Source organism: Carcharodon carcharias, chromosome 18 (assembly GCF_017639515.1).
Source record: "Carcharodon carcharias isolate sCarCar2 chromosome 18, sCarCar2.pri, whole genome shotgun sequence".
In the NCBI taxonomy this organism is placed as follows: Eukaryota; Metazoa; Chordata; class Chondrichthyes; order Lamniformes; family Lamnidae; genus Carcharodon; species Carcharodon carcharias.
The window spans coordinates 74,213,185-74,224,386 of NC_054484.1; the positions used below are offsets into that span (position 1 = coordinate 74,213,185).

At 45.4% G+C, this 11,202-nt stretch overlaps 1 protein-coding gene across 1 annotated transcript in view; it reads left to right on the forward strand.

Annotated features, from left to right (window-relative positions):
• Positions 1-3,635, forward strand: part of dpt (dermatopontin) — a 49,404-nt gene extending 45,769 nt beyond the window's left edge. Inside the window, exon 4 of the mRNA XM_041210566.1 lies at positions 2,152-3,635. Coding sequence (XP_041066500.1) covers positions 2,152-2,218 — 67 coding nt within the window. The 3' untranslated portion in view covers positions 2,219-3,635. The remainder of the gene's footprint in view (positions 1-2,151) is intronic.
• Positions 3,636-11,202: the final 7,567 nt, after the last annotated feature.

Consider the following 11,202-nt stretch of genomic DNA (forward strand, 5'->3'; position numbering starts at 1 on the left):
CCAAATTTATTAACTGAATTCAAATGCCACCAGCTGCCATGGTGGGATTTGAACCCACGTCCCCATAACATTAGCCTGGGCCTCTGGATTACTATCCAGCAACATTACCACTGTGCCACTATCTTCAAGTGCTAGCATGGAGACCATTCTAAGTCAGAAAGATGGATTCCAAGCTCTACTCCATGTTGTAGCATAACCCTTGACATTGTCAAGAGGCAATCTGACAGACCTGCCAATGATCAAGTAATCAACGTGCATGTTCATCAGCATTCTCCTGTGTGCTGCTTCATTGAGGTACTCAGCTGAGTCCGCTGTAACAGAACTGATTTGCATCTCAACCTCCGGTGAACTGGCACATAAACTCTCCTTTCCCCTTAGTCTGGCTGCAGCCCACTCATGTTTGGTGGCTCATCCTGACACTACACTACCCGCTAAACTTCGCTCAGTGGCTGCACTTGTGCTCTACGTGTCAGACCGAGTGCCAGTGCTTCTCTGTCAGACATCTGTTGTTGCCTGTGCCCTTCTTTTTGAGGCTGCAGTGGTTGAAAGCAGAAAATCAGAAGTGGGGGAAGGTTGGCATGAGGGAAGTTGGGTTGGGATGGAAAGCAAGAGGTCCACGGTCACACTATCTGCAGCTTGCTCATGCCGAATCACAGGATCAGGGTGAGGTGGGAGTTTAGAAGGGACATAAAGCAGGAACATGTCATCATGCTTAATGTTCTCGGCAACAATAACAGATGCAATGAGCTCTGCAGCAGCCAACTCCAAGATGCGGAGCACCACCTCCTCCGCCAGCCTCAGGGGATGTAGGAGTGCCTGTCAGTTTTGCTCTTCTCTCAGTGATTGTGAGTGACTTTCTGTGCAAGTGAGAGGACAGAATGTCAGTGATTGTGTTACAGTGTGTTTGAGTAATGTACCTGCTGATTAACTGGAGGTGTATAGAGGTTATGAGAGGTGGCTGTGAAGCTGGCTACATTGATAGGTAAGTGAGGGTGCAGTACAGTATCTGAATGTTAGGCTTGAGTTCTGACTGCTCGGGACTGCTGGTGGCTGGTGGTGAGGTGGGTATGCAATGTCTTTTGAAGGTGTATTCACTGACCTTGACAGACATGAGGTAATTGAACATTTTGCGGCATTGCTGCTGGGTCCTCAGGCCACCAACACTCCCTTTGGAGGGTGCTCCTAGAAGGCCTTCAGGCCCCCCCAAGGAAACACGGCCTCACTCCCTCTTGACCTCTATGCGTAAAGCCTCCAGCACCATATCATGAATCCCAGAGCCCTCTCTCTTCCCTGGTGCTCCATTTATTTAGCTTCTACCTGCAGCCATTACAGACATTAAGCAGCAGCTTTCTTCTATGGGTGCAGCTCCCCCTTAAGAAGGGCAGGCTGCCTTACAGAGAAGCAGGTTATCTGGAACATAAGTAATCATGCATGCTGCTACTCTCACCTGACCTTCACACACTGAATATGAATTAGGAACAGGAGCTCTGACTCACTTGCTCCTCTTTAATCAAGGGGTACATGGGATAACTATAGCACCTCACCTTCTTCTCCAGTTAACCCAGCATAGACCAAGAATTGGACCTGAGACCTTATGGTCTGAATACACCTATACAGCACTAGTGTTTATCCTCTAGACTATTGGGGAGCTCAACACCATTCAATTAGGCTACTGGACCCATCGCAGCCTGTTGAACAACTTAAGGGCTGAAGTTAGAACTTCCAGGCTAGGACTGCAACAGTCTTGCAGTTGCTTATATGTGATTTCTCTGTACAGTACTACAGTAGGTGATAGACTTGATACTAGTATGTGCAGCACCAGCCCTGGTTCATGTCAGTTTTCATATTATACCTGTTTAGCACCAATCCACACATTGCTGAGACTTCAGCAGTTTTCAGTTCTGCACTGAACAGGCTTCTTTTTCGGTTAAGTCTGTCCTATTTGGTCAAAGGTAAACTTAAGATAAATCTGGCATTTCACTGTGTTGGGAGAGCAAACTAAACTGATTGATCCTAAACTATTAATGGCCGACACACTGATGTTTAGCCAGTGTTTTGAGCACTTATTTTCTTTTCTGTTATACATAAATGTTCTTTTCCTTTAATAAAGCAGCATCATAACTCTGCTTACTGTTTACTTATTATTTTCAGGGACCGTCAATGGAAATATGTAATCTGCAGGATGACAGATTATGACTGTGATTATGATAACCTGTAGGAGTCACGAGTTGAACCTTGAAACCGACGCGAGAGCAAAGATATATTTAGCTGAGATGTCTCCTGTTAAAAATAATCTTTTCTGCTCTGTAAACTATGCATAGTTTTTTTTTTTAAATACAAAGTGCAGAATGTATGAGAAGTACCATGATAAAATAAAGTAATTTCTGGTATGAAAATAGTTGGCATGTGATGATTGTTGTTCAAACATGATCATCCTTTAACTAGAAAACACAGGGGAGGTTTTCCTGGCACACTGGATTGATGGGCACAATGAATATTTGAGAATCAGGCAGTACACATCTGTAAAGGAATCCACCCAATTCTCTGTTAACTTAAGTGAAAAAAATGGGGCAGGTTGATTTACAAACGTGCACTCCAAGCCACCCAATCTTCTGATGTTCATTGTGCCCAGACAGTGTAGCTGGGTATGAGTATCTCTCCTCATATATAGATATCTACCATTTTACTGATTTGAAGTGTCAAAGTTTGTTTTCTTTAATAAGCCATTGTGGTTATTAGTTTCTTGCTGAAACCAGAAATGTATTATGTAAATAAACTGCCTGCATGAAACCATTCAATTAATAGTCTTGAACTGCAAACCCAGTTCAATAATGTTATCTTTCTAGATTTTAAACAATGTTATGTGCATTTCAAAGTTTTGATATCTCCTGAAGAAAGGATATGGAAGCATTATCATTCCCCCTCACTGCCCCAAAAATACATCAAAGCATACTCAAATACACATATACAATACTCAGCCTTGACCTTGAATACTCAGCTTTGCTAAGGATGCATGAAGACAGCATAGCTTACATTGTATAAGAATAACCTCACTGAAAACTGTTGTTGCTTTAAACTGCAGTTTAGAGTAGACTAGGACCGCTTATCCCCTCAGTGAAACAATAATCTTCCCATTAAATCGGACTGTCCAAACATTCGGAACTGGGCAGGTCCACATGCCATAAGTAGGCTGCATATGATGGCACAAAAACTGTGATTACCCCCTTTAAGTCAAGGGAAGGATTCTGTCCAGTTTGTCCTTAGAGCTGGCATTCTGGAATGGGATCCAGGCTTTAGGTATGGGTGCACTTCTAGAGGGATCTTGCTGCATATCAGTCTGTGGTGGTTAATGGGAAATTAAAAACCCAATGGATTTCTAATTCTGATCTTTTAGAATTCACAGCTTGATGTTAACAGCTAATTCCACATGCATTCCTTGAATTATTTGCACCCGCCAGCATGTATATTTATATATAATAGTTACTCATGCAGTATTCTCATTTAAGTGAATGTTTAAGTGAAGAAGAAGATTACAATTTTGTTAAACCTATTCTTGGCTGTAGTTCACATGTACCCTATAGTTCTCTGAAGTTTGCTTTATTCTGCTTAATTAAATAAAATTAAAGGTATTTGTTTCTCAGTGTACATTTATTCTTTTCTCAGAAAGGGAACACTAATTATGATAGGTTATGTGAGGTCTCAACCCAATGACCCATTCATTATTACAATAATCTTCCTTCTATGCTTTCATTACTGGGGCGGGTTCTGAATTAAAATTTTTGCCAAGTAATTACATCCATCTGCTTGAATAGACAACCAGTCGCCAACCATTTATGAAAGAGTTATTTGTTCAACTTGCAAATTAAATATTTTGTTGCTTTTTGTTAATATGATGAGCAATGGAATTACACAGTGTTACCACCAAATGATATCACATTCATTTCAGCTTAAGTCTGAAGTCATTAAGTAATGTTCCAAAATCACTGTGTTCCTGAACCACAATAACAGCATGCATTCAACATGATCTATAGGACATGACAACAAAAAACAACACAAAAACAACAGCAGCCAAAATTATTTAACTGCCTCTATCGCCAACAGACAGCGCAGATACAAATTTCTCCCATTAAACTTTGATCCTGGAAAGAAAACCATAATAAACCTTTTTCTAAGTGTTGAAACAACAATAATGCCTTAAAAGAAAGCATATTAGAAACAAATGCTGGGTAAAGTTTTAAGAAAGTTCCAGGCTAGACTGCAGCCCAGATGGTGCATCTGAAGCCAGGCCCTCTAGGCCAAGAACTGCTTGAAGTCATCCTCCCACATCATCAGCAGTCTCTCCCACTGAAAGACAGCAGCTTTCCACGTCTTATGCTGCAGCCGCTGGGGTAGCACCTCAATAGGAGCAATGGGAAAGCTAAAGTCACACAGAAGGCAGGCACTAAAGGAATGCACAATGGTAATTAGTTTAATTTTGTATGCATTATATAATGAGTGAGTTAATAGATTAATATTTGAATTTGCATCTGGTGATAGTTTTTCTCTCTGCAATGAACTGAGGGAGAGCTGAGGGAATATATATTGTCAGGAAGAGGACGATGTGATAGTCAATGAAAGAGGAAAGCTAAGGATTGTGAGGTGTAGTTGGGTTACTGAAATCATTCAAGAATAATCTGATCATGTAATCTGTGAAGAATATCATGCACCCTCCTTCTGCTTGTCTATGGCAAGAGGAAATCAGATGAATCCAGTTACTTCCCTCATACAACAGTGCACTGCAAATTGCAAGATGTTGCTTATATCTCCAACAGCAGCCTGAACCAGAGGCAATACAAATCAAGAATCATGGTCAGCTTGACAGCCACGGGCAATCCTGCTTTTGTCCTGCTTTGAGGCTGAAGTTATGCTGCAGAAGTAGATGGCCTTCCAGCAGAACCTCTTTTGTGAATTGAAGACATCTCATGCACTGGTTATTGCTGAAGTTAGGTTAGAAAATTGTTCCCTGTAAACCTTTTGCAGATGGCCTCCTGCTAATTGCCTTGCTCTTCCTCCTCCTCTTCCTCTTTTGGCAGTATGACCTGCTTTGAGCCAGCTTCCTTCATTTTCCCAGTCATTTCAATACCAGGAGGAAATACTATCCTGCCGTCCATGTCTGGAAGTCACTTTCTCGGCACAATATTTAAATGATATGAAGGTACTGCACATCTAGCCAGACTCCTCCCTGTAGAATACCTATTTAAACTTTAACAAGTATAGGAAACTTCCAAAAGTACATAGGGCAGAATTTTACAGCCCGGTTTCGGCGGGAACGGGGCTGTAAAGCGCAGCGAGACATTCTGAACCCCATTGGCTTCAGCAGGAACGTAAAATCCCACAGCCATAAAATTTCGCCCATAGAGTTGCACCAATAGCCAGCCAAAGACATATTTCAGCAATTAATCTGTAAGCACTTCATGATCCTTTTAGTAGAGCTAGTGAGGGATCTTTCATGCTGTTTAATGCCTTTTTCAGCTATACAATGTTAAAACAGAGCATTGGCTGAAGTGTGGTGTTGAAAAATGGCAATGGTGGCTTCAGATCGGGACTACACACTCATTTATGCCATCATATCCCTTCTCTGCATGTTGCCAGCAGGTGCACATGTGCAAACACTTTTACCAAAATAGCGTCCTGTGCACTTCCCTCAGAGCTTATCAAGTATCAATTGCCTCCATTTTCAGGTTTTAGCTGGCCATATAGTACCTAAAAACAAGTGCTAAAAAGCCCTATTTAAGCCCCCATTTGCCTTGTTGGGGGTGATGGAAGAGTGGACTAAGGTGATTTGTAACATAATGACTTGCAAAGTACTTAAATGGAAAACAGGAGATGGTTAATTGGCAAAATGATGTAAACATGAGACAATAGGAAATATAGGACTGGATTTTCACCAAGTCGGGATGACTTGGGACCCCTTTAAAAATGGGTCACAATTCTGGGATTCCTGGGCTGTGCAATTTTCAGGAGTGCCTTTGAAGGGTGCAGATTGGTTTGGGTCAAAAGCCCGCATTTGGCACTCCCGACCTGGCTGGCTCCATTGAGGGGATAGGCATATCCTAGTTCTCCACAATTTTCATGGTGTTGAACCAGGTTTTCAAAGAGCCATGGTTTATGGCCCCTCAGAGTCTGCATGAGGGGACCTTTTAAAAGATAAGCTCAAAAGGTCCTCCTCATTTCCCTCATGCCAAACTGTGCCACCCACTCACCTCCCACGGCCCTCCATGTCTCCTACGCCAACCTATGGAACTGCCATGTCCATTCACCCACTATATACTCTATAGAAGCAATGAGTCCTAGAGTGACAATAGGATGTGTAAAAAAATGGTTTTAAAAAAACATTCATTCATTCATTACTTGCCAAGCTTCATTATGCATTCTTGGCTAAGAGCCCAGAAATCAATTACTCTGATGAACCACCTGAGCCCAGAGAAAACATTGCTTAATTGTCAGCTCTGGCTCTCTGATCTCTGCTGCCAATTACACAATGTTTATTTACACAGGTTTAAGAGGTTTCAGATGCTTCCAGTTTCTGTTACTGGTACTTTAATGAATACATTGCATTGCACACCAGTACATTCAGTACTGGTCTGAATGACACTTTTACTGGGTGGTAGTGAAATTACTTTTTTTTAAGATATTGGAAAATAATGACTATTATTGACTATTATTAATGACTATTTTAAAAGGTATTTTTCCACATCGTATTGTAACTATAGGACTCATTGGCTCTATACGGTGTTCAGTTGGTAAATGGGCATGGAAGCATCATAGTTTGGCATGGGGGGCATGAGCAGACCTTTTGAACTTACCTTTTAAAAGTGCCCTCATGCAGACTATAGTTCACGAGTTCCTGGGGTGCCGGGAGCCACAACTCAGTGATGCAACTCCAAGAGAATTGCAGAGGTGCTAGGACACGCCTATCCCATCAATGAAACCAGCCAGGTCAGAGAGGCTATGGCTGCCTCCGACTTCTTTCCTGGATTGTCTGATCTGACTGCAGACCCTATCCGCCTCCTGGCAATGAAAATTCTGCCTTTGCAGACACATTCTCTCAAGGTGGGAGGGCTAAGCCGGGAATTTTCCCAACTCCTACTGCAACTCAGTGATGAAAATCCAGGCCATAATGAGAGAAATCAAAGAAATAAAAATCACAATTCCATGTTGAAGAGCTAAAAGGATGGGGAATGGGCTGCATGATGGATAGAAAGAATGAAAAACTGGCAAAGTGGAACAGGCTCTCATGGCTTTGAAAGATAATAGGAAACAAAATCCATATCTGAAAATATAATCTTGTCTGTTCTCTTCCATAAATGCTGCCTGACTTGCTGAGTGTACCCAGCATTTGGTAGAGTAAAACATTAACATATGGCAATCATCCTGTGGCCTGGTGATTAAGACAGTGATGTCATGAGCACTGGGAGCTTTTCTCTATCTCATTATTTTAGTGTGGGAGCCTTATCAATCAATTGGGCATTACAGCCAAGGCTGATTTTGTCTTTGTCCTTTCCAACAGATTAATGGATAATGGGTAGGAGTGGGAATTTTAGTTGATTTCCTCTTGCCAGCCAAAAGCACTGAAGCCAATTTTAGCACCTCATTACCATATCAACTGAGAGTAACTAAGTACAGACCAGGGGCCAAAAATGGGCTAAACTAGATAACCAGGACTTCAAACTCAAGACTAAGGTCACAGTTTACCGGGCAGCAGTGATCCTCCCACTCCTATTCTATGATTCAGAGACTTGGGCGACCCACAGCAGGCACCTCAAAGCATTGAAAAAGTACCACCACCGGTGCTTTCATAACACCCTCCAAATTCAGTGGTAAGAAAGGTAGTCCAACGGCAGCATCCCCTTCCAAGCCAACATTTTCAGCGTTAAGCTGCTCATCACTCAAAACCAGCTCTGCTGGGTGGGGGAATGTCATTCCTATGCTGTCACCAGACTCCAAAACAACGGTTCCACTCAGAACTCGGTCGCGGCAGGAGACTCCCAAGGGGACAACAGACATGCTTTAGGGATGTCCTCAAAGTATCCCTCAAGAGATCAGACATCCCTGCCAACTCATGGGAGTCCCTGGCGTGCGACTGACCAAAACGAAGAAGGTTCATTCAGAAAGGCACCAAACACATCGAGAGACTTTGTCAGGAGCACGCAGAGACAAAGTCAAGCCATCGGAGAGAGCACACAAACAGCTCATCTGTCTGATTCTTCAAGCACCACCTGACCCACATGTGGCAGAACTTGCAGATTGCACACTGGATGTATGGCCATCTCAGCTTACCGAACCAGAGTGGAAGCAACTCATCCTTGATCCTGAATGACTGCCTAAGGAGAAGGGAACACAACACATAACAGGCAGAATTTTATGTATGACTAGTGGGTGGCGGACCCCACACGTCAGCGCCTAAAATGTTGCACGCTGAAGTCGGGTGAGCATGCCGACGTCAGCGCGGGACATTGCGATATTTAGGTGGGCGGGTGCGCTATGAAGCGTGGTGCACGCCCGCCATTAATTAAAGGCCTTGTTAAGGCCCTTAACTCGGCAATCGACACCAATTTTGAGGCGCCCGTGAGAACTTCGGCTCAGCGCACAGGCCCAGTGGGCAAGCGGGTAAGTGATTTTTTAACAACCTCATCCATGGGCGGGATATGTGGGCTCAGAGGGGTTGTTAATGTTTTATCTGAAGTATTTATTGCAGAAAGTGTTTTAAACTTGCCGATGTGATTGTTAGCAGTTCAGATCGATTTCCAACAGCTTTCTCTGTATTTTGAAGCTTCAGCTCAGCAGTCTGCAGACAGTAATCTTTATTGGGCCTGCAGCTTTCCAGAGGCCTCCATTTAGCCTGGGGTTATGGGTTCTGACATCTCCACTGGAGGCAGCTCCTCTGAGGAGGAAGGGAGGGATAGAATAAGGAGGAGGCCAGGAGTGGACAATCAGCCTCCAGGAGAGCCACCCTTGGGAGGCCAGGCACAGGCACAAGGGGCGCAGGGTCAAGAGGTTGTCCAAGGTGGAAGGGGTTGCAGAAGATACCACTATCCTGCTGCCAGGGTATACAGGCGGCAAAGCAGCTACCTCAATATGTCTGAGGTGCAGTGCCGAAGGAGGCTCCGACTCTCAAGGGAGTCAGTCAACTATATCTTTCAGATAATTTGGCCTGAAATCTCCCCTAACGGCTCTGAAACTCACAGTTGCCCTCCACTTCTATTCCTCTGGCTCCTTCCAGGGCTTGGTGGGTGATCTTTGCAATGTCTCCCAATCAGCTGTCCACACTTGTGTCAAGCAGGTCACAGACGCTCTGTTCAGATGGGCATTGACCTTCATCCACTTCCACTGCAACCAGGCAAGTCAGACACAGCGAGCCAGAAGCTTCGCGGCCATTGCTGGCTTCCCCCGTGTCCAGGGTGCTATAGACTGCACACATGTGGCCATCAAGGTGCCAGCAGGTGAGCCCGGTGCCATCTTCAACAGGAAGGGCTTCCACTCCATGAATGTGCAGATAGTGTGTGATCATAGGATGCAGATTCTACAAGTCTGTACAAGGTACCCAGGCAGCTCCCACGACACCTACATCCTCAGACACTCCCAGGTGCTGGGGCTCTTCAGTGCTCTGGCTCAGCTGGATGGTTGGCTGCTGGGTGACAAGGGCTATCCCCTCAGGAGGTGGCTCATGACGCCTCTCCACCATCCAAGAACAGAAGCTGAGCAGCGCTACAATAGGAGTCACGGCACCACAAGGGCTGTAGTGGAGAGAGAGCCATCGGTCTTCTCAAGATGCACTTCCGTTGCCTGGACCACACGGGGGCGCACTCCAGTACGCCCCAGATCGCATCTCTGTGATAGTGGTAGCATGCTGCACTCTGCACAATCTTGCGCTGGAAAGGGGGGGATGCAGTTGACGATGAAGACTTTGATGCAGTGGATGAGGCTGCACATGATGAATCCAACAGTGGCTTAGAGGATGAGGAAGCACAGGGCGATGATGAGGGGCAGCACACTGACCCGCTACTACACCAAGGAGACAGGGACATCCGGAACACTTTAATCCAATGAAACTCCAGCTAGCTCCACACACATGGATCAGCAGGACCAGCATTGCCTGGCACTTCCACACGTGGCACTTTGGTGCTACATCTTCCACCTCATCAGCTACAACTAAGGGCCGAGTGCATAAACATCAATGTCCACTCAAACACTCATGATATATCTGTGTAACATACAAATGCAGCACAAAGAAAACACCCTCAGCCATGGTCAGAAAAGTGGACTTTATTGCCACCAGAATAAACAACAAACGTTGTTCTGACGCACATAATGATATATTCCCTAATCTAGGGCCAACACAAAATCACCAGTGACAAACTCGTGGAGTGCCTAATGTGCCTTATGCTTACGTTTGCGGGTGCTACGTCTAGGTGCTGCTCCATTGCTCGAAGTGGCGTGTGAGACTCTGCTGTCCTGTTGGCCTCGATGACCTTGGCGGCCATCCTCTGGCCTATGGAGGCTGTGCTGGCCCCGCCTGGGAGGGAGTAGCCAGTTCCAGAACTAGTACCTCCCCAGTTGTTGCAGCCTCAATGGATACAACGGTGACTGGCAGAAGGGTGGAGGAGCTGCTGCCCTCATCCGGAGCACCCTGAGAGGAGCTCGCAGTGACAACAGGCAGCTGCTGTGCCGACGTGGGGTCACACTGGACCTCCCTGCTCACCACAGATGGATGGGCACCGAGCTGGGACACTTGGTGCCCAGAGCATCTCCCACATTGCCAATGACACGTGTGGCCATTAGCGCTGTGAGAGTTTGCAGGTCGGAGCGTAACCCAATCAGATGATTCTCAATCTGTTGGAAGCCCCTCTCCATGAGAGTCACCAATCTCTCAATGGAGAAAGCCTGAAGCTCTGTCCTGAGGTTCATGCCATCACAGACACTCTGCCTGGATTCCTCCACCAGAGAGACCAAGTGAAGCACACCCTCATGCAACCCTGCCAGATGCTTCCGCACACCCTGCCGCTTGTCCTGCAGCTGCTGCATTGCTGACACCTCCAGAGGCACATCATCACTGCCCAAATCAGCATGTGCCTGGTCCCCTGCAGTCCTCCGGCTGCTGGCGCCAGCAGCACTCTCTGTCCGTGCCATCTCCTCCAGTGATTATGAAATGCCCTCTCCACT